General features: G+C 31.4%; 1 protein-coding gene across 6 annotated transcripts in view; it reads left to right on the top strand.

The window, feature by feature from the left end:
• LOC145296850 (mutS protein homolog 5-like) overlaps window positions 1–25,414 on the top strand; it is a 1,881,756-nt gene that overhangs the window by 1,687,763 nt on the left and 168,579 nt on the right. For all 6 annotated transcript variants that reach the window (XM_080142982.1, XM_080142983.1, XM_080142984.1 and 3 more), the window contains one exon: window positions 11,535–11,591. In XM_080142982.1, coding sequence (XP_079999108.1) covers window positions 11,535–11,591 — 57 coding nt within the window. The remainder of the gene's footprint in view (window positions 1–11,534; window positions 11,592–25,414) is intronic.

Genomic DNA, 25,414 nt, shown 5'->3' with positions numbered 1-25,414 from the left:
ACTAATTGCATTGATATTTTGTCTCTGCAAAACATTTGAAGAATGATAAATAAACGACTGAACTGGTATCTGGAAACCAATGTCTCAATTGCCAACATAAAAAGTGGTTTTAGAAACAAAAGAGAAAGAATGGACAACATAATCTGATTGGAAACCTTTATCAAAGAAGCTTTTATTAAAAAAGGACATGACCTTGTAATATGCCATAGATTAAAAAAATATTCATAATTCAGAATGCCAACTACAGGTGTGCATAAACAAACTAATGCAATGGACCACAGAAAATGACTTTAAATTTTCAACAACCAAAACTTAATGTGTCCATTTCTGTAATCATAATGGCCATACTCTCAACCTAAAAGGAACAAAAATCGAAATAGCTGATCAACATAAATTTCTGGGACTTAATTTTGACAAAAAAACTCTCCTTCATCCCTCACTTAAAATAATTAAAACAAAAATGCTTCAAAACCCTACAACTATTAAGGCTTGTAGCAAATACTGAGTGGGGATCAGACTGCTGATCACTCCTAAAATTATATAGGATCTGATAAAAGCCAAAGTAGACCATGGAAGCTTTATATATGGTTTAACCAGAAAAGCTTATCTTAAAACTCTGGAACCAATCCATCACACAGAGTTAAGACTTGCCTTGGAAGCATTCAAAACCTTCCCGATGGAAAGGGTATATGCTGAAGCCTATGAACTCCCACTAAAATTGAGGCATGAAAAATTAGGCTTACAATATTTTCTAAAACTCAAATCAAACTCCCAAAATTCTGCCTACTAATGCACTTTCAATCCCAAGTACACATATCTATTTAAAAAAAAAAAAAAGAAAGAAAGAAAAGGCAATTAGATCCTTTGGTCTTTACATGGAAGAAACGATAAAACCACTTACAGACAAAGTAGATCAAACCAGCATCCGCAAGGAGAATTTCACAGAACTCCCGCCCTGGCTGTTAAATCAAGTTGAAGTCATACTAGACCTGACAATATATGCTAAATCCAATATTCACCCTTCAGACTATAGAGAAAAACTATACAACATTCTGGATTCTTACCCAAATTGGACATACATTTACATGGATGGTTCCAAAGATCAAAACAGAGTGGAATGTGCCGCTATTTCAGAAAACACTATTCAGCAGAAAATGGTTACCAAATAACTCCTCAGAAATGACAGCCATAAACTTGGCTCTAGATATTATCACCAACCAAAACTCCAAGAAATTCATAATATTTGTAGACTCATTATCAGTATTAGAATCATTAAAAAATCACAAATTAAACAATCCCTTACTAATCAAACTGTTACAAAGGATCCATTCTATCATACAACACAAAACTTTCTTCTTCTATTGGATTCCTAGTCTCTATGGTTTCTGTGGAAATGAAAAAGCTGACATGGTGGCCAAAATTTCCCTAAAACTCCAAATAAGCAACATAAGTCTCATATACGGACTACAAACCTTCAATAAACAATTTTATTACAAAGAAATGTCAAGAAAACTGGAACAATTGCCAAAACAACAAACTCTTCCAAATTACACATATACTTAAAAAAAGAACTTACTAGATCCACAAAAAATCACATAAAGAAGTAGTAGTCTTCCAGATAGGACACACATGCATAACTCATTCCCACATACTAAAAAGTGAAGAACCTCCCAAATGTATACCATGTTATAAACTTTATATGGTGAAGCACTTTTTACTTAACTGCTATGACCTCACACAAATTCATCAACTAAACTACAAGGCCACAAACTTAAAAGAACTCTTCGAAAAAGAAAACCCTACAACCATTCTAAACTTCCTAAAAAGAGAAAAATTTTACCATTAAATATAAATGCCATCAAATTACAAACTATACCAAAACATTACTTGAATATACCCAGCGAAAATCAACTCCGGAGCATCTAAAAATTAAAATTTTGTATACAGCATTAAATAACCCAAAGAAGGTTGATATTCTGATTAAACAAACATAAATAAAATTAGTACATTATTTATAGCAGTTCTAAGAATTCAAAACACAAAAATCAGCATACGATCGTTTCAAATAATTTTGAATATTTTATACGATTGCGAAAATTCTCTACTTTCACATGCACATGATATAAACAAATATACCGTACGTTTTGGTCAGAGTATTTCATGTGTTTGTCATTAACAAATGAATAACATGTTTTCACTTTTTCTATTTTTGTACCCAATTATTGTTTTGACACATTTTTCTTATACAAATGTTTGGTCAATAACTTTAAAAAATAAAAGAAATAGACTTGGCACTATTTGCGTTTGGAATTTCTAATGACTCTGTTTGTTGGGGGGGGCAACATTTTTCACCATTCACTAATAACATCACGTGTGAATGCACCTGAAGATGGTCGGAGATTATATTAGTCAAAACGTTGTAATAAAAACAACCAAGATGAGAACAATAGTCCAAACAATCCAAATAATACAAAAAATAACTATCTAATCTAAAACTTTTGTTATTAAACGAAATTTACAATAACAAAGAAAGCTGTATTAATGCTACAACTGTATCGAATTTGGTTGAATTATCTCCCTTAGATTTGGGGCTTATATATTGACAGCATTACGACCATGCTGACTCTGAATAAGGGGAGGAAAACAGAATCTATTACATAGATCTTATTATACACAAATATAAATAGTTTATGGTTTTGTTAGTGTGTTCAATCAATAACGTTTAAGGATATTTAATACTGAATCACAAAACTTATTCTAAAAAAAGATTCATGTATCAAAATTTTAAGATGAGGATTAATACTTGGGATTATTCAGACCACTGTTCTCATCTTTGATGTAATTTTCACAACAACATTTTGGCCGATGTAATCTCCAACTTGTCAGACTTGGAGAATCTGTACAGAATTTCAAACTGAACCCTTTATTTAATCCATAAGGGTAGCATGCTCTTGTTCCGTCAGCCATGACCAAGTAGAAGTATTAAGTAATTTGCAATTGTATTCTTAGTATCACTCATACTGAGGATTGAACCTTCAACCTCTAGAAGACTTTCACTTAGAACTGAATTTTATCTACTACTTTATCCACAACTTCATGCATGTTTGCAGACAATTCTAGTATGAATTATGGAAGTCTTAAGCCTATTTTTGTTTTGAGATTTTTATCAGTACTTATTACTTGATTTATATATATATATATTATCAATCCTCATCTCCAAAATTCAGAAATATAATTTTCACAATGTTCAGCCGATGTAACTTATGACCTTCTTCAGGCATTGTTATGGTGTTAAATGGTTATAAAACAAAAGGAACACAGGACTTTTAGAAACAAACATGTATTCACATATATTACAGGCAAGGCGGGTTGAGCAATACCATTCCTCAATTGTTGGGCGTTTGCATACGACCTCCTTGGCCGCGTACCAATCTCTGACTGTGGGCACCAGTACTCGTTACTGGAAGTGACGTCACGAGATAGTCCATTCATCCATGGAGGGGCGTCTCCAACAGGCATATAACTTGGGAATCTTTATGTCGTGCTTGAAAATTTGTACAGAATGCCGAATTAAAGCCTTTACTTAATCTATGGAGATAGATTGTTCTCATGTCATCATCTATGACTGGGTAGAATTCTTAAGTAATTCTTAATTACATTCTTAGTATTGTTTGTATTAAGGATTGACCTTTCAACATCCAGAAGACTGTCATTTAGAATTGATTATACTTAGTACTTTATCCATTGTGGCACAAATCCATGCAGATTTCTACCTAGTTATAGCTAATAGAGCAAGAACAATCTATCTCCATAGATTAAATATAGAATTAGGCTTGAAATTCAATACAGATTTGTAAGTTCAACAAGACGCACCTAAAGAGGGTCAAAAGTTATTGAGTAATATCCAAAATGAGAAAAACAGTCTGAATAATCAAAATTATTTACTATCAAGTTGACAAGAAAGTTCTTACGGTTTTTAACTTTTAAATTCAGATGAACATATCTCGGCTCAAACAAAAATTTATTCACCAAAATAAGCACCATCAGAATCAACACACTTTTACCAATGCAAAACAAGTGTAATTATGCCAGTAACATAAAAATCTTGCATTCTGGTGGTGATGAAGTCACTAAAGGCGTTTTTGATATCGCATAGGTTTTTGAAGCATTTCTTATGCAGAAAGATGTTGAGATGCTTGAAAAAGTGGTAGTCGTTAGGTGAGAGGTCTGGAGAGTATGATGGATGAGGCAGAGTTTCATAGTCCAATTCATTCAACTTTTGCAGGGTCGGTTTAGCAACATATGATCGGGCATTGTCATGGAGGAGAATTGGACATTTTCTATTAACTAATGCTGGGTGGTGCAGTCGAAGTTTTTGATGCATTTCATTCATTTGTTGACAGTACTTCTCTGCTGCAATGATTTCGCCTGCATTCAAAAAACTGTAATGGATGAGACCGGTCTCAGATCACTAAACAGTCAACATGACCTTCTTTTGGTGCAACTCTAGCTTCGGGAAGTGTCATGAAGCTTCATTGGCATCTAACCACCGAGCTCAGCATCGTAAAGAATCCACTTTTCATTGCAAGTCACAACCGGTTGAGAAACAGGTCGTTCTTGTTGCATAAAAGTCAGGAAGATGATACTTCATAATGGTGTTTCTTTTGGTTGTCATTCAATTAGTGAAGCACTCATTTATCAAATTTTTTGTCTTTCCAATCTCTCTCAAGTGGTTGGAAATCGTTGTATATGTTATGTCTAATTTAGAAGCAAGTTCTCTGACATTTGTACGTGGATAAATAAATAAAAGGTCAAAGAGTAGCCTAAGATAAGTGTGAGATGAATAGATTCTGATGCCTAAAACAGCAATTCTTTCCCCTTTGTCACAGAAACATCGTTTATGGAATATGAGGACTAAAGGACTAAATAAGAGAAGTGAGAGTTATGAGGCTGCTGAAAATAACCCGAGGTTCACTTTCTACTCTCCTTAAATTATATTTATTAAATTATATTTGAAGTCAGTATAAGCGATTCCATATTCTGTGACAGCATGGAATATCACATGAGAATGCTCTCAAAATGATACAGGATATATAATAATGATATAACATGCATGGTAATTTATAATACATTACAACAACTCATTACAACAACTGTACAAGTCTGTCTACCCCCAATTATATATATATATATATATATATATATATATATATATATATAGTAAAACATTTATAATAATAGACAACAGAATATTCTGCTTTATACTGTACAATAATTGCATGTGTAAGCATACATAATGTATGAGAGAGAACGCATTGAAACGTTGCTATGAGCTAAAGGATCGTATCAGTCATACTATTTATTCAGACAAGGGTGTCTGTCTTCTATCATCCTAATGTTATGGCTGAAAGGATCCTTGGTCGAGACATAATGAAAAGAAGGCAAAGACATTGATATTAGGTTGAATTATTGATGGAATAAAGCATCAGTGGCCACCTGTCTCGCTGTTCTAATGAAGCTAGTTTCCTTTAGGAACCGTTCATCTTTGTGATTCCTCATCAAACAGACTTGAATATTTTGCTTTTAATCTTGATGGCATCATTTCTATTGATACTCTACTGAGGCCATTTGACAACTTCAAGATATAAAGAATGAAAATAGCCATAGAAAAATACACCTGTGTCAAATCAATGATGCGATTACTAATCTGATTATATTCTCTTCTATCAATCCTGCTGATACCAGATCAGGTTGTCTGAAGGTACGAACTTTCTAACCTGACCATTGATATTATTTTTTCCTTTCCTTTGTAAAACTCAATCATGTTTTGCAGAATTAAAAAGAAAACAAATTTCCACTACAAAACAATTTAACCAAACATAATAAATGAATAAATATTTGAATATATACTTGAATATATAAAAAAAATTGAAGCAAAGACATTTTTTCAAAATTATTGGATTTTGCATTAAATAACCAAAAAATAAGATTGATATGCTGTAAAACAAAACAACCAAACTAAACCAAACATCGTGAATAAATATTTGAATATATAAAGAACTTGGAACATGAAACGTTTTCCAAAATTACTGGAGTTTGCATTAAATTACCAAAACATATGGCTAATATGCCATAAAACAACCAACCTATTATAATATCTTGGATATGATATGATAATATATTTAGTGGTAATTTGACGGTTCCGGGGGGGGGTGAAATCACCTTCTTAATTGCTATTAATTCTAGTCTAAGTCCACTTTGAGCTGGATTTTATCGTAGCTGTCTAGATTCCATTTATGGATTAAATCGAATCTGTTTTAATATATGAAACTGAATCTAATAGTATAATAACTCATCAGCATCATCATCATCATATTCGATGTGACATGCATTTTACATGCTAGTATGTGTTTAACAACTTTTAGAAATAACTTCCAAAGTAACATATCTTATAGTAAGTCTTTATTTATCCCTCTTTCTCTCGTTCATCAGTTTCTTCCATATTTTCCTTGACCTACACCTGTCAAATCACCTTGCTACTTAGACATTCTACATCCATTAACCCAACCAGTCTCATATATTCTTTCAATGTAGCCACATATTTTTGTAATATAATTTTGCTATATTAACAGTCCGCTCGGCACTTAAATATGATATTTTAATTTATACAGATTTCATGTTTATTATTATTATAGAGTCAATTCTCTATTGATTATTATATTGTATCCAGTATATAGTAATTGCCCTCTGGCATGGCCCAGTCATAAAATACACTAAAATATTATATTTTAATTCATGCAGATTCCGTATTTATTATTACAGAGCCAATACTCTATTGATTATTATATTGTACCCAACTCACTCTCCACTCTCCCTCGACACTAGCACACAAATACATGTATTTGGTGACTTTAATGTCCACCACAAAAACTGGCTTAGATTCTCTACTTACACAGATGCAGCGGGCAGCACAACTCATAGCTTCACTATATCTCACTCCCTATCACAAATTGTTACATTTCCAACCCGTTTCCCTGACCAGGAAGAACAACACGCATCACTTCTAGATCTGCTTTTGACCACAGTTCCCGATGACTGCATAACGAAGGCCCACAGCCCACTCGGGAACGCTGATCATGCAGTGATAATAGTTGAAATCGCCCTAAACTCTAGAGACAAAACTGAAGAGCCAGTGCTCAAAACAACGAGATATTATAAAAAGGCTGACTGGGAAGCCATCAGGGAACTAATTAGAGATGCCCCATTGAGAAATATTTTTTACTCCCTGACTGGTTCAAAACTGCAATCGAAGCACATGTTCCCATGCGGCAATTTTATAGTAAGCCCCACTCTCCCCAATGGTTTACGTCGACTTGTGCAACTGCCATTGCTCAAAAGCAGCATGCATACCGTAGGTTTAACCGACATAAGTCCAGTTCAAACAGACTGAAGTATATAGAAGCTAGAAATAACGTTAAGAAAGAAATAGCGACAGCTAAGAGAGAATTTACGGAAACCACTAAGAAGCACATCGAAGCACAAAAACTAGGAATTCGAGACTTCTGGAAAATCTACAACAGTGTAGTAAATAATGGGCAATCAACAATTCCCCCACTAACCAACAATCACGAGGTTGTCTCCTCAGCAACCGACAAGGCTAACATGCTTGCCAGTCGGTTTGCCTCAAACTCCACACTGGACCCTTCCAACCACCCCCTACCTAACTTTCCTATGCAGACAGACGCCACGCTAGACGATCTGAAAACCACCCCTGCTCAGATGCATGCTATCATAAAAACCCTTGACACTTCAAAAGCATGTGGACCCGATCTTATCCCAGCTGTGCTATTAAAAAAGTGCTCAGCCGAAGTAGCTCCAATTCTCTCCAAACTCTACAACAAATGCCTTGATGAAGCTTGCTTTCCGGGCTGTTGGAAAACTGCTTCTGTTGTACCAGTATTCAAGAATTCTGGCAAAAGGACTGACCCATCAAATTATCGCCCCATTAGCCTCCTCCCACTTTTTGCCAAAATATTTGAGACCTTAATTAACCATGCTCTAGTCCATCATCTTACAGATGCTAAACTTCTGACTGACAAACAATATGGATTTAGACAAGCCCGTTCCACAGCAGACATCCTAACTGTGATCTCTGAACGTATATACCATTCACTGGACAAAGTGGGGGAGGGCAGAGCGGTAGCTCTAGATATATCTAAGGCTTTTGACAGGGTATGGCAATGGCCAACGACTCTTTATCTGAGAGTACATCTTTCAAACTCCTTGGCCTAACGTTCATACAAAACATGAGCTGGAAGGCATTGCCAGGGCCGCTGCAAGAAAGGTGGGCTCTCTCTACCGTGCCAGAAAACTACTAACACCCGAAAGTATCCTGTACCTTTATAAGGCCACCATTCGCCCATGTATGGAGTATTGCTGTCACATCTGGGCTGGAGCATCTGCTACTAGTCTCTCGCTCCTTGACAAGGTTCAAAAGAGAGTCGCAAACCTGATAGGCCCTGAACTGGCATCTAAGCTTCAGCCTCTGTCCCACCGACAAAATGTTGCATCCCTCTGCCTTTTCTACAAGTATTTTAGTGGTGAATGCTCTGACGAACTGCAATCACTTGTGCCCCCACGACGTGAGCACCCTCGACAAACCCGACAAGCTGCTAAATCCCACCCCCACACTGTAGAGATCCCTAGATGTAAAAGATCTTTTTACTCTAATAGTTTCTTCCACAGAACCGCTAGACTCTGGAATTCCATTCCAGGTCCCTGCTTCCCCAACAGTACTGACGTGCAGAAGTTCAAGTGTAATCTGAACCGACATCTTGCTGCCCAAATCCCTACATAGTACCCCAGTAGTTGTTGCCCCTGATAGTAGCCCCCTACACCAAAGTGGCAATTTGCCTTGTTTGGGGTGAAAATGTAATTAAAAATATATATATATATATATATATATATATATATATAGTAGTGATATTAAAAGTTTTAAAAAATATGACTTAGGTGCCATCAGCTAGAATCGAAACCAAAGCATATAGCTCTCCATCCCTATTTGTTACGTCTGACTTAAATTCATACGCATACAAAAACTTTTTTAAAAATGTTGTTAAATGTATAAATATATATATTTGCACATGTGTAGAAATAATGTTTAGTCAACTTATGCCTGCCAAGTTTCAATTTTTTTTTCAATTTTGACCCCTTAGCAACTATTTTACTATCTAAAGACTAAATCGAATTTATTCCACAGATCCAAATCCCCTATATATCGTTTCAAGTTTGAGGATCAAAAATTGACAGAGGAGTTTAGTAGAGACCATTACTCACACTGATAAACAATACCACTTTTATATATATATAGAGAGATAATCATTAGTTCTCATTATAAAAGCAGAAAGATGTAGTTAATTCACTATCATGAGCTTTTTTTAACAAGCACCTGAATTTTCCTTATAGTATGTCTTACATGTGTTTCATTGAATAGCGGAAGACCGCTAGACAATTCCTTAGCAACAAATAGATATTCCTAAAAAAAGCTGTTAGAAAATTTATTATATGGAATTAAAAAAATTGGAAAATAAAAAGAATTTAAAAAGTAAGAAATGAGGTGTGTGAATTCTGCAAAAATAAATTTTTTAAAAAATTACTTCTTGTAATGTTTATAGACCCCTACCCTCCAAAAAAATTAATTTAAATTCATATGTGAGAAACATCTTACGTCATATGCTTTCTGAAATCCATTATGAGATATATATATATATATATATATATATATATAGATATATAGATATATATATATATATAAAGTTATTTGTCGGTTAAATAAGGCAAAACATCTGATAAAAAAGGGAATTAAATGCTCTTTATACGTAGGTATTTCGACGCCTAATACTTCTCATCAAAAGAGGAGAAGAGAGATTACAGATATAGGGTCATATGACATCTGGCTTTTTTTCTTTTTTTTTTTTTTTTTTTTTTTTTTACACAGTGATCACCACTTATCAAGGCCCGGAAGCCACTCAGGGATAAGGGTTATTGCAAGTACATAAAGTTAGTGAGGAGATTTGCTGAAGTGTTTACTTAAGGGGGCGGTTCATTAGGAATTTGTTAACATTGGACTTGAAGACATCCAAATTGTAGTCCGGAGGAAAGCAGGCAGACGGAACGGGCTTAGGATACATTGGGGTAGAAATGTAAAATAAAAATAAAACATAGAGGGAAGATAAATGACGAATAGAACACAAAAATGAAGGAAAAAGAAAACAAAAAGTAAGGAGATGGAATATATAACTAGGATTTTTTAGGCTACAGGAGAGCGATGAGGGTAACTAAATGTGGTGTGTTCTAATAGAAGAATGCATGGAAAAGTAGGAGAAATGAGTATAGAAAACGGAGAAAAGTGTCAAAGTAAAAATATGATAATAGGAAAAATATAAACATAATATAATAATGATAAGTCTTTATATAGAATCTATCCATATTCTTTAAACCTATATATATATATATATATATATATATATATATATATATATATATATATATCTTCTATCTTATAATATAAAGCTGATCGTCTGTGTGTGGGTCTGGTCACGAATAGGCTCCTATATGGTTGACTATTATAGAAAACTGATCACATATAATGATAGAAGATGTATCAAGACACAGGAATTGGGTATGTTTGATCTGGCATAATGATGATTCATTAAAATTGTGGGGTCTGCGTACGCGCCTGGTCCACAAAGTATGGACATAAAAAATTTAAAAATAAAACGTTTACAAGTGTTTTTGATATAGATGTACATAATAATACTTTGATAAGTATGTTTTAACTAAAGTAGGGGTGGTATAATAAAAGTGTGGGGTCTGCGTTCGCGCCTGGTCTCCATAGAATGGAAATAGGCACAAACTTTAATAAAGACTTTTCATATCTATCTGCGTAAGTATACTTTGATAATTATATTTCAGTTTGAAGAAATATGGTATAATAAAATTATGGGGTGTTCGTTCGAACCTGACCTCCATAGAATGGAAATATGTCACAAAGTTTAACAAGGTTTTTTTTAATATAGATCCACAGAATATTGTGATAAGTGTTTCAGTGTGAACAGGTATGGTATAATAAATTATGAGGTTTATCTATTTTATTTGTACTTTCATCATATTTTGCTTTGGTTTTGATACTCCCAAATTCGAAGCTATCTCTTTACAACCCTTCCTTTTCATAACCTATCATACTTTCATAAATCAGAGTCCATTTTCTGTAGGCTGTTTTTGAGCCCAGTCAACGACAGGTACTTTTGCTAGTATATATATATATATATATATATATATATATATATATATATATATATATATATATATATATATATAGTAAGATTAACAGAATTTTTCTATTATCTAAGATGTGTTATTAATTCTCATATAACTTTTTATGTGTACTAACAGGTGCTAATAAAGAAAAAAAATTGTTCTCAGAAAAAAGCTACATTGATTCTTTATAATTAATTGTTCTTTTTTTTTTGCAGATAAATAAAAACTTTACTGAAGATCTGCAAAGAATCGCCAGTTTAATCAGCAAAATAGTAAGTATTCCTACATTTTTTTAAACTGCTTTATTGAAGAAAAAATCCAGGTTATTGATTTACCTTATGCATTCAAAACATTTGTTTTTGTTAATTATTGTAAAATTAAAACACAGAATAAACAAAAAACCTTTCAGATAAAACATACATAGATGATAATGAACATGACGTTAATGGCAATGAGTAATTAGCAGTTAATAGATTGAATGTTATCTCCCTTGAATTAAAATCATTTTCAAAAAATTTCTTTATAAACAGAATTGATTATTCTAGCAAAACTTATTTGTTAATACATATTAAGAACAAGCATATACTATAACCAAATGAGGAGATAATGTCTAGGAGGACGATATCATGATACACACACACACACACACACACACACACACACATATACATATATATATATTACACTCCCCCCCCCCCAATCTAAGAAAAAGAGAAACTGTCTGGGAAAGTGGTCAGAACAAATACTCATTTTTGGCGTACAGGATGATTATTTAGTGAAACGCGTTAATCAACAACAATAGAGAGTAGAAAGTAGGCGTTGAGTTTATTTTTGGCAGCTTCGTAACTCTCGTTCCTCTTATTTAGTACTTTAATGTTTACGTTTCATGAGCGATGTTTCTGACAAAAGGGGATGAATTGATGTTTTGTAGGTTGGAATATATCCATCTAACATTTATCATTGGCTAGATTTTGACCGTAAAATATTATTATTATTACTAGGTAAAATATAACCTAGCGTTGCCAGGTTATATATGATATATTTGAATATTTTATCCTCGTGCATTATTATAGAATAGATTAAACAAAACATAAATTCATAATGGTGAATACATTGGGTGTTTTTTTTTTTTTTTTTTAATGAAAATCATATTCACGGAAATTAACTCTTCTACTGTAAGCGAAGTGTCATTTTAAAAATAATGGGCAACAGAACTAAGAATTTGACCCGTCATTCAAGATTTCCTTAAAAGTATGAACCGTATTCGTCTTCGGTCGTGATGGCTTTCATTCATGCATTCATTACAATGAATTTTGAACTTTGTTACGAAAACTGCAAAATGTGAAGAAAGGATTTTACTCAAAATCTAATGATTATTCATAATTTATTTTACTAAAAATTCTATTTTCTATGAAAATAAACGTCTATCTTGTGTTATAATTGCCTTAAAATTATTTGAATACAGTAAATGTTTCAGGAAAATTAAAGAAAAAAAAACAACAAAACAGAACCACGAACACGCATGTGAAAATTTGTAAGGAACTTTTTATCCGAGAAATAAACCTGTATTTTGTGTTGTCATAATGTCTTGTGTAAGAAAGTTCTATCAGAAAAATTAAAAGTAATACAAACGCACGCATTCGGAAAAATTTGCAGTTTTTGCTTGTTATTAATATTTATTTATCTAATCGATAAATGAATAATATATATATATAAACGTTGGAACAAACCAATGTAGTGTATAAATTCAAATGCTCTATAGGAGAATGTAATTCTGAAAATAATACTTACATTGGGCATACGACAACGTTGTCCCGGCGAATAACCATGCATCTAAGTAATACTGTATAAACATTTGATAAAAGAACACTACTGTCTCCCCCCCCCCCTCCAATCTTGAAAGAGTCCTCGTTGACAACATAAAAATTATACAACATGAAAACAATATTAAAAAATTAAAAATTCTTGAAGCGTCATATGTTAGAATCCTTCAACCTACTATAAATGATATTGCATTCGAGAAAAGCAGTAACATTCTAAAATGTCTTGCATAGTTCATAATGGACGAACTTTGTTAACAGTGTCCATGAACTTGCTGAATACTCGAATTTTTAATCGACCTATATTTTTAATCGACTTTTCATCGACTCTACCTATTTTAACTTATCATCACCTAACGCCGTTTACTGTATATTTTAGTTTTCATTTTTAATTCTCATTTTCGCTCCTTCGCACTTTTACTTCAACGCCGGATGATGATTCGTGGACGAATCGAAAGCGCTTGTGACAGCACCAATTATGGAACTTTTATTAATATTTTTGATTTTTATATAAAAAGATTATACGGAAAATCGAAAAATTAAAAAAATGAATCATAAAGCAAAGTGTCTCCGTTGCATTTAATAATATTTGCTTGAATATATATATATATATATATATATATATATATATATATATATATATATATATATATATAATGTGTGTTTTTGTAAATGTAAAGTCTGGAAAAAAATGCACGCATTCAGACCGTTAGAAGTAAGTTTTGGTACTTGTGCAGTGTACGATTTATGCTGAAAGAATAACGTTATTATTTAGAAAGCCATTTTAACATAGGAGAGGGAGGTGTTTTTTAGTGTTCTGTACTTTCACCTAACAATTTAATAAAAAAGAAACATACCATATAAATTTAATTTAACTTTGAAATCCTATCTGAAATGTAACACGGTGTGCACATTGTAAAACACCGAATATTTATTTGAAATTAATAATTTTTAATCTAATCGGCCAAAGAATAATAATAAAAAAGATATATAGGTATGTCTTCGTATATTTGAATTAATGTCTGGAATGCTTATTTTTATAAAAAATAAAGAAAAATGCGCGCATTCGAAAGCGTTAGAATTTTTTAGTTGGAAGTAATATTTGTTTGTCTAATCGATAAATGAATAATAAAAAAAGATATATAGTTTTTCTTCGTATTTACAAATTCAAAACCGCAAATAAAATTAAAGTATTATTTCATTTTTTAGTTATTAATACAAAGACATGAAAAAAAAAATGAGTTGGTGTCATCAGCTAGAATTGAAATCAAAACATCTAACGTCCCAGTCTGATGTTGTTTTCTAAACAACTTGAAGAAATGAAGTGAATATGCGCATGCGCATGCGCAAAAAAAAAAAAAAATGTCAGCTCGAGGGAATGGAAATTTTGCATGTAAATTTGCTGATGTCTCTACGCGATATACGAGTACGTAAACAAAGACATGACTCGCTATAAACCATCCTTGGTGCATCAATATTATTTCCTGAGAATTTCAGTGTTATGTGACTAGTAGTTTAAGAGTTTACCTGTCAGATATTTACGCACACACACATACATCTACTGTTTTATTTATATAGAAGATTATTATTATTACTGTTAGCTTCTTATATTAAGTGGCTTTATGTCTTGTCTGGAGTGATTTCTATAAAAAATATACAATGAACGTTTCATTAAATTGCAAATATTTTTAACACATTTTTACAGAAATCTTCAAAAACTTCATCAATTTTGAAAACTTGTTACCAAAATTTAGTAGGAACTCTCTTCTCCTTTGCTCCAGAAAAAAAAGTGCTTCCGAAGTGCAGTCTTCTGGTGGAGGGCTTCGTAAACATTGGTAATTAGTAACAATTAGTAAATTAATAAACGCTTTATAAGAAGTGTTATTTAACAAGTGGGTGTATGGGAACTGAGCAGTTTCCATTTTATTTCAGTATAAAATGTAGACTTAATTAAACGCTAGTCATGTTCCAGTAAAACATTCCACATGTGTTTTCATCTTAAATTCTCTCTGGGGATTATGTAAAACCTTTTTTAACGTTAAAACCAATGTTATTTCTATCCACTTGTATTTTCTTATGCACTCGTCATGTGTCGAATGAAGTCAGTGGTTGTTCTATTTCTCTTCCAAATAAACGCTGCATTTATTTCAGTCCTGAGGTGTTTTTAAAGGAAACATATGTCACCTATTTTCAGAAGTTTCACTCCTTCCCATATGTGATGACAACATTTTTTTAAAACAGGCCATGCACAGTCCTGCTTATCAAATCCTTTCATTCTCTAACTTAACTCTGGTGCTACCAGATCGGGCTGTCTGAAGATATTGGCTTCCTGAGACGAAATGCACTTAACCTTGATGCTTTTTGTTTTTTTACTTCCTTTTGCAAAATCAAAAACAATAACCCACCTTTTCTCCCTTTTCCTTCTTCCCATTTCCCCTTTCTCTTTCTATCTCCCCCCCCCCACTTCCTAACTGGTTTCCTAACTTAAAATGTACCAAACATGAATACTGTAACCCTTTTTCCTCTGCCATTTTAAACCCATTCATGTTTTGCAGGGTAGGGCACAAAACGATAAAATCCACTATAAAACAACCAAACCAAACACTAGAAACTAGTGATTGAAGATACAAAAACCTTCTACAAAATAACTGGATGCAAATTGAATACCATTTCCAAAATAACTGGATTCGGCATTAAATAACCCGAAAAGGGTTGATATGCCATAAAACCTAACCAATCTAATTTAATCAATTATGCAACAAAAATCAAGTTCTACTTTCAATGATTTGAAATAATAAGAAACATTGTATTCGGTAGTGTGGGCCAGCAAGTTTCACTTCAGAATCTAAAATATTTTTAAAAATTAGGTTTCTGTACATAACTACGTATTTGTCTTTTTAATAAATAATATTATCGCAGGTGTTCTTCACAATTGCCTGCTTCCTTTGTTCCAGCTCGTTTGACTCATTGTTATGATACCTCATTTATTATTCCAATAGCTTCTTTCCAAGAACTGTAAAGTCGTGAAAATCTCTTCCTGCTCCCTGTTTTCTTCCTACACTTACAGGCTTGGTCTTTTCAAGGCATCTTCTGCCTTTGCAATAATAATTTTTCATTCATTTGTATTCAAAATGGTGTAATGTAAACATATTATAAGGTATTTACAGCTTCTCTTTCAATTTTCGGGTTTTTAATAATGTCAAAACGCACTTTATTTCCTTTTGATGAATTGGCAGTTGCTATTTCTTCTGATGAGTTAAGGTCATAATAGATTCACTGATTGATATAATAATTAAGTGATTGATTTTGTACTACAAAACAGATACTGTCAAGAATTGTAAATGTCAACATCATGAACTTTGGAATATAGACTTTGTCATTCATTCACTATATTGCTCTGTAATTACATTGAGCTTCTTAAATAAGGATTGATATATATTATAAGGAAATAAAGTATATTTCCACAGAAATATATATATATATATATATATATATATATATATATATATATATATATATATATATATATGAAGATGTATTAAAAAAGAATGCAATAAGTATAAAAGTTTATAACTTTTCTTTATTCGTTTTCTATTGATGACGTGCAGGAATACAAAAGATTATTATAAAGAAATTGAAATTCTTTAAAAAAATTTTTTTATATATATATATATTTAAAGAATTTTAAATATTTAAAAAATAATACATATGCCGCTCCCCATTTGAGGGTACCAAATTGGTCAAAGGGAAAATTATTCCCATCTTGCATTTAGGTAAAAATGCACTTCTATATAAATAATTGAATTCATTCAATAAGTATCGCTAACAAAAACAAACAACATCTACGTAAAAGCATGATGCATTAGTAGTCCTGCGAGATAGCTCAGTGCAAGAGGCTTAGGGTTCTTATCACGGGGTCCCGATTTTGAATCTTGCGAGATTTAGCCACTCTGATGAGTCGTAGACTACGAAACACGTGTCAGTGGATAATTATATTTCAAAAATAATACAATGGAGGTACCAAACTGGTCAAAACGAAAATTATTCCCAATTCGCATTTAGGTAAAAATGCACTTCCATATAAATAATTGAATTCATTCAATAAGTACCTCTAACAAAAACAAACAAACAACATCTATATATATATATATATATATATATATATAAAGTAGGCAATCTGAGGTTGTCCGATTGTAAAATGTGCTTAATATGATATTTCAATTCATGCAGATTTCATTTTTATTATTATAGAGCAAATTCTCTCTTGATTATTACATTGGACCCAATTTATATATATATATATATATATATATATATATATATATATATATATATATATAGCAATAATTTCAAAAGTTAGTAAAAAAAAAAAATGACTTGGGGTGCCATCATCTGAAATCAGAACCAAAACAGTAAGTGTTCCAGCCATATTCGTTATTTAACACTTCAGCCACTATCGTTACCATCTCAGCCATTACCACATGGAAAAAAATTGCTGAAAATTAAGCGACTTCAAGCTAAAAATATGTATGTGCACAGGCTCTATTTAGTCGATTGACTCTTGCCAAACTCAACTGTTTTTTTTTTTCATTTTGACTCCTTATCAGCTATTTTGATAGGTTAAAAAAGAAATCGAAAGTGAGTCACCTGTTCATCTACCCTATATATCAAGTTTAAAGTCCGTAGACCAAATATTCTGAGAGAAGTTTGATAGAGACTTTTCATACAGACACTGACAAGGTCACTTTTGCCGCCCAGTATTGCTCATTCATAAGATACGCTTAAATATAATATTTTAATTCATGCAGATAACATTTATTATTATAAAACTAATTCTGTATTGATTATAATATTGTACCTAATATATAGTAGTGATATCAAAAGTTAAAAGAAATATGACTTGGATACCATCAGTTAGAATTGAAACCAAAAGATACAACTCTCCAACACCATTCCTTAGCCTATTAGCAATGCCTATATACATACAACAGTTCAAAAATAGCTTTGTTTGACCTATAAATGTAGATTTGTGCATGTAAACAGGTTTAGTTGACTACTACCAATTGTTTTGTTTTCAATTTTGACTCCTTAACAGCAATTTTTGCCGGCTAAAAAACAAATCGAAAGTGTGCTACAAGTCCAAATGTTATATATATAAAATTTCAACTGTAGACCAAATTTTCAGGAAGGAGTTTGATACAGACTTTTTGCACACACACTGATAAGGTCACTTTTACATATATAGATAGATATAAAAATATTTTGGTGTGATAGAACATATTCTCCTTAAATTCTACACAATTATGCAGAATGTAGAAACTATGCATAAATAAAATTCAGCATCATAATGAAATGAAATCAATGATCTACTAAAAAAAAACAAAAAATGAATAATTAAGTAATTGATACTCGTTTTTCAAAGGAATATGCAAATTAGTTAACCTTCATGTAGTCGTTGGCATATATATATATATATATATATATATATATATATATATATATATATATATATATAATTTAAAGGAGATTAGAACAATAGTCTAAAGAGCTGAGTGTATTTTAATGTAACAGTGAAATTACTAGTTTAATTAAAATACAGGAAATAGAAAGTGCTCGTTGTAATTTAGATATATAATAAGCTCGATAGTTAAATGTCCTAGAGCTAATTCAATATTAAGTAATGTGATTTATAATTTAGAATTTAAAAATTTAAAAAATTTTTAAAATTTAAAAATCAAATTTTAATTAAATTAAAAATCAGTTTCATAAGAAGGAACAACAACAAAATCAATTATCTGTACGATCGTTTCGGAAATCCGTGCTTTTTATTGTGGTATACATGAAGTTATTTAGAACAATTATATATAGTTTTTTGGTAAGCAAGGTCTCCTCATCAGCAAATTTAGGAGGGTTTTTATTGAATTTAAAAGACACCATAAATAAACCTAGCATTAAAAGTAAGGCAGATGAATCTGAAAAAATTGAAATAAAAGGTTTGGATTTAAGATTTATAAGAAAATTAATATGGGTTAGAGATAGAAATAAGTAGAGAAAAATATATATTTTTGAATTTACATAATAAATTTGATTTAAAAATATATAGAGATAGTTACCTTTTAATTTAATAATCACAACAATCAAGAGGTAATATATATTGGTTCCACATCTGGCCTAATAAAACATAGAATTTCAATGCACAAACAATATTTTTAAAATAACTCTCTATCAAACCAAACTACTCTATCCAACTATATTTGGCAACTAAAAAACAGCAATATTTCTTTCAACTTAAAATGGCAAATAATTGAGACTTGCAAATCCAGGAGATAAATTTTGTGCACTATGTACAAAAGAGACCCTAAAAATTTTAAAATATGAAGATATAAAAAGTACAACCAAACTATTAAATTCAAGACAGGAGCTTCTGACATGTAGTCATAAACATTGGTTTAAATTTAATAAATATAAACCACCTTAAATCATTAAAAATTACTTATTAGTAAAAATAGATTACAATTATTATTATATTTTTTTTTTTTTTAATAAATTAAGTTAGACCAATTACCTCCCTTAGACCCGTAAAACAAATAATAAATAAAGTCAAGAACACATGACAATTATCTCCCCTTAAAAACTTGTAATAGAAATATTCTCTCTATATATATAAACTGTAGCGTCTTTAAATCAAAAATACGCTAACGGAAACAATTTATTGCACGAGCGTCACCCTTTTAAAATTCATCATTCAATAAAATAAAAAGCTATAGCAAACATCTAAATGACTACTTTAAACACAGTTCCTGATTTCAAAAAAAGAAAAATTAAAAGGTAACTATCTCTATATATTTTTAAATCAAATTTATTATGTAAATTCAAAAATATATATTTTTCTCTACTTATTTCTATCTCTAACCCATATTAATTTTCTTATAAATTTTAAATCCAAACCTTTTATTTCAATTTTTTCAGATTCATCTGCCTTATTTTTAATGCTAGATTTATTTATGGTGTCTTTTAAATTCAATAAAAACCCTCCTAAATTTGCTGATGAGGAGACCTTGCTTACCAAAAAACTATATATAATTGTTCTACATAACTTCATGTATACCACAATAAAAAGCACGGATTTCCGAAACGATCGTACAGATAATTGATTTTGTTGTTGTTCCTTCTTATGAAACTGATTTTTAATTTAATTAAAATTTGATTTTTAAATTTTAAAATTTTTTTAAATTTTTAAATTTTATATTATAAATCACATTACTTAATATATATATATATATATATATATATATATATATATATATATATATATATATATATATATATATATACACTTGTGCCCGATATTATTCATACCCCTCGGATCTTTGAGATTTCTATAAGAATATTGCTCAAACCAGAAGGTAGACAATCTTAAAGGGATTTCAAACAATAAATCAAGCATAAGCATTTAATTTAAACTCAACAAATAAATAAATTATGCAAGTTTGAAACATTATACAAAGAAAAACAATAATGGCACTAGTTCAAAATTATTCATACCTCTCTTACTAATAGTCAATAGCATGCCCTTTATTCTTAATAACTGCCTGTAGCCGTTTTGGATATTTATCAACAAGGTTTTTACAAGCATCAACACTGATTTCTGACCATTCTTCAATGCAGTAGTACTCCAAATCCCTCAAATTTCGAGGTTTCCGCTTTTTAACCTCAGTTTTCAATATGTGCCAGAGGTTTTCGATAGGGTTCAGGTCGGGACTCTGGCTAGGCCATTCCAAAACATTAATTTGATTATCCTCAAACCATTTCTTGACTATTTTGGCAGTATGTTTTGGATCATAATCCTGTTGAAGGACCCAGTTTGGTCCTAAATGGAGCTTCGCCGCATCCTGTCTAATGTTTTTCTGGAGTATCTCCAAATATTGCTCCTTCTACATGGTTCCATCTATCTTGATCAAACTACCTGGACCACTAGCCGAAAAGGAGCCCCAAAACATTAGGCTACCACCACCATGTTTCACCGTGGGTATGGTGTTCTTTGGGTTGTAAGCTTCTCCTTTCTTCCTCCAAACGTAAGAAGCATCCATATGGCCAAACAATTCAATTTTTGTTTCGTCAGTCCACAAAATACTTGAGAAAACGGACTCTGGAGAATTCACATGGGCCCTAGCAAACTTTAGACGTTCTGCAAGGTGTTTTCCGGTGTGCAGTGGAGTCCTTCGTGGTCTTCTTCCTTTCAGACCATTTTCATGCAGAGTCCTTTGCAATGTTTGCCTTGATATTTTTATGCCAGAAGACTCCAGATTTTCTTAAATGTCCTTAGTAGTGGTGTTTGGATTTGCATTAACACTTCTTACAATGTTCCTGGTGGCTCTAGCAGACAGTTTCCTTTTCCTTCCTCTACAAATCAAGTTGTTTGTTGTGTGGTGGCTCTGGAATTTTTTGATGATGCTCTGTACTGTTGCTTTAGGGACCTCAAATTTCTTGGAAATTGACTTGTAACCTAAACCATCCTTATGTAAATTCACAATTTTAGTCCTAAGATCATTACTAAGCTCTTTTTTCTTCCCCATTCTAATAATTTTTATTCTTTTATTGGTTTTCAGTTGATATCATTTTAATTTCTGAAAAATGCAAAAAACGAAATGAAATTAATCAAAGGTTGTAAAAAGCATTCAAAATAAGAATCAAACAAGAAACAAACAGTCAGAAACTCGATTAATACTGAAAAAATAAGGGGGTATGATTATTTTTGAACATTGCAGATTTTATAAATAGCTGTATATTTCTTTTATTACAAGTATCCCGAGATTCTAAAATGACGAAAATGATCAGAAGAGGTTTATTAAGAATATGTATCAATATGGACGTAAACAATAAATTCTTACAAAGTTACACCTAATAAACTCAATTTTCAAGAGGGGGTATGAATAATATCGGGCACAAGTGTATATATATATATATATATATATATATAAACTTTAAAATTTCATTTTAATAATTTTAAGTAGAAAAGGTAAGCCTTTAATATAAATGTCAGAGCGTGAAAAAAAACCCAATTTTATATGTATATAGATATAGAAATATAAAAGCATTTCTATACAATTATGCAGAAACTATGAATAAATGGAATTAAGCGTAATAGTTAAATGTAACCAATCATCTAATAAGAAAACATAAAAAATGAATAATAAATTAATAAACGTTCGTTTTTCACAGGAATATGTAAATTAGTTAATCTTCATGTTGTCTCTTGTACATCCATGACTGCATATATTAAGAAGTTTGTTTTAATAATTTTTAAATAGAAAAAGTATCTTCGGGATTAAAAAAAAAATTACACGCACACATGTACATAATCTTTACACATTTAAAACATTTGGGGTTCTCTAAGTAGGTTAAAATCCACATTCTGAATGCGGTATCCTGGTGAAAGGTGCCACTGAAGAGTAGTCTCAAAGTTTCATAGACGATTAGAAAGATTCTCGACCTCCCCCTCAAATTTCTTAGGGTTTTATGCCTAAATTTGTTGTTTATGTTATTAATCCTTTATTGTTGTAGTGTAACCATTGCTATAGTACTGTATTAATTTCATGCACAATAAATTAAATATATAATAAGATCCCAGTGTAGTATCTGTTTTGAAGCTACACTTAAGTTAATGGAGTGGGGAGGGACATTCTATACTAAGGCAATTTTTAGTTTTACCTACTTCCAGAGTTCCCCTTTTTGGGAGCTGGTTTTCCCCCACATTAGAAACAACCTTGTGTCACAGTATAGGGAAGCAAATAAATACCAATAGGAAAAGTAGACTTTTAATATCAATGTCAGAGTGCGAAAAAAATCCCTCAACTTTATAGGTATACAGATATATGTAAATGTGTATGTGTGTGCTAGAAGAATACACGTCTCACGACGGGTAAAATTATTCCTCCAAAATTAATTCCCTAAAGCGATCCCATAAATCACAGAGAGCATTTTCGTTTTTCAGACATCAGTATGGCTAGATGCAGTAACAATATATATATATATATATATATATATATATATATATATAGTCATCCATATACAGTACTGTTTCGTTGTTTCACATATAATTATTTTTATTAAAAATTTAAATTAAGTTATTAGTTTTAATAAGAGATGTCCAAAGATGCATGTAAAAAAAAAAAAAATAGAAGTAGAGACTCTTATTGTCTTTTTATTAAAAAAAAAAAGCGATGCAATCAAATACTAGACGCCCTATACAACTAACCATGTGCCAAAAGATATCTCTAAATTTCTAATATTGTAAAAAGCAGAATTTAAAAGTTGTAAAAATTTCAGTCTGAATGATTTTTCAAAAGCGAAGTATGTGAAAAATCAAGTCGAATGCGTTACCAATTCAATAGAACATAAGGCTGTGTGTTCTGTTAACTTCAAAGGAGAAGACAAGGCATAGGATCAGATGTGCTGGGTTGTGAGCAAGCCGGATCAAAGACGGTTGTCTGGTTGATCAGTTGATAATGGCAGCATTGTGCTATATTAAGAATACAGACAGGAGGGGGGGGACCAATGGTGCGTTCACTCTGTGGGATAACTTTATTGATTCTGAAGATTTTAAATCGTTTTCTTATTTTTTTCTTTTTTTTTTGTAATTTTCTGTGGCTGCAAGCAGATTGTCTTTGATGGAATAACTTTCAGGAAAACTGAATTGGAGTGATTCCCAACAAATCAGAATCAAATGAATTCCATGTTTTCACAGAATACATATAATAATCTTTTAGCTTGTACAAACGTACTTTATGGTGCTCTTTTGAGCCTTTGTTCAAGCTTCAAAGAAGAAATAGATAACAAATGAACAGTCTTGTTCATCACGTATTTACTTAATTTCATAAAATATGTTTCTATCATCTTTATCATTATTATTTAACTAATGTTAGAAAAAAATAAGATAATCATTTTTCTTTTTTTTTTTTGTGTGTGCAAAGTTTGAATGAAGTTTCCACCCTTTGTATGTCTGATATATACTTTCATTCTTACAGATCTTCATGAGAGATTCCGAAACCTCATATCTATTCCTGATAGAGATTTGATATTAGTCTGTCAGAAATCCAAATTAGACAAAATTATTTCTACAGCTAAACTATTAATATCCTTTAATGCTCAATTCAGTTTATTATAATATTTCAGACTAATCAGCTAGTGCTCCATTCAGAGTCAGGATAGTGTAGTATCTGTTCTACCAAACATTACATCTTCCTCTTTTATTTAGAGGGAGAAAATAGTGTAGTATCCGTTTTATGGTCATGATGCCATCATCCTAGTCATGAGCTCCTACTCCTGAGGAGTAATTTAGTATATGTTCATTCATCATTATGTCATCTTCTCAGTCATTACTGCCTCTGCAGTCTAGTATATATTCATTCATAATATATACTCACATAAAGATCTTGTCGGAGGAAGCATACTATTGCTAGTTTAACTAATCACTTATTGCAACAACTGAAATTATTTCATATATATATTATTCAAGTCTCCATGCTGAAAATCAAATACTAATTATCTTTTAATCTTATAAAAACAACTGATGCATCTATCCATCTGAACTGACAGCGAAATATTAAATACTAGTTCGAATACTCCTCTCAGGGTTAGACATACTTTAATAAGTGCACACAAAAACAGATCTCATAATATTTCAAAAGAAAAAAAATCTTATTTTTATGAGGAAAATGTGTTACATATAGAATTAAAATCATGTAATGGATTTTTATCAAAATTAGAGTAAGAATTCTAAGCATAAGGCTCAGTAGCATTATGTATCGATTTTAATTTCATAAAAACAAATAAACGTGGCAAAAAGCTTTTTTGTGTAGGGAATTTAAATTTATTCAGTTTGGAACATATTCTTCTAGTTTGTGTGCGTGTGTGCGCGTGTCTATCTATCTATCTATCTATCTATATATATATATATATATATATATATATATATATATATATATATATAAAAGTGAACGTGTCTCTGTGTGTGTCTGTGTGTGTACATTTCCCTACACAATAACTCTGTCAATTTTAAGTCTACAGACTCGAAATTTGATATACAGGGTACTGAGATTTGGGAAAATATTTGTGATCAGTTTTCAGCCGGAAATTTGGCTGCTAACGGGTCAAAGTTCAACGATTTGACCTTTAAGAACTCTACCAAACTCCTCCAACAATTTTAGGTCTAAACACTTTAAATTTTAGATATAGGTTCCTTGGACATGGATCTAACTTAATAGCATGATTTG

Source organism: Euprymna scolopes, chromosome 17, assembly GCF_053919585.1.
Source record: "Euprymna scolopes isolate OS-2025 chromosome 17, ASM5391958v1, whole genome shotgun sequence".
NCBI classification, from domain to species: domain Eukaryota; kingdom Metazoa; phylum Mollusca; class Cephalopoda; order Sepiida; family Sepiolidae; genus Euprymna; species Euprymna scolopes.
The sequence above is the reverse complement of the archived record's forward strand: the minus strand, read 5'-3'. Positions and strand labels throughout refer to the sequence as shown.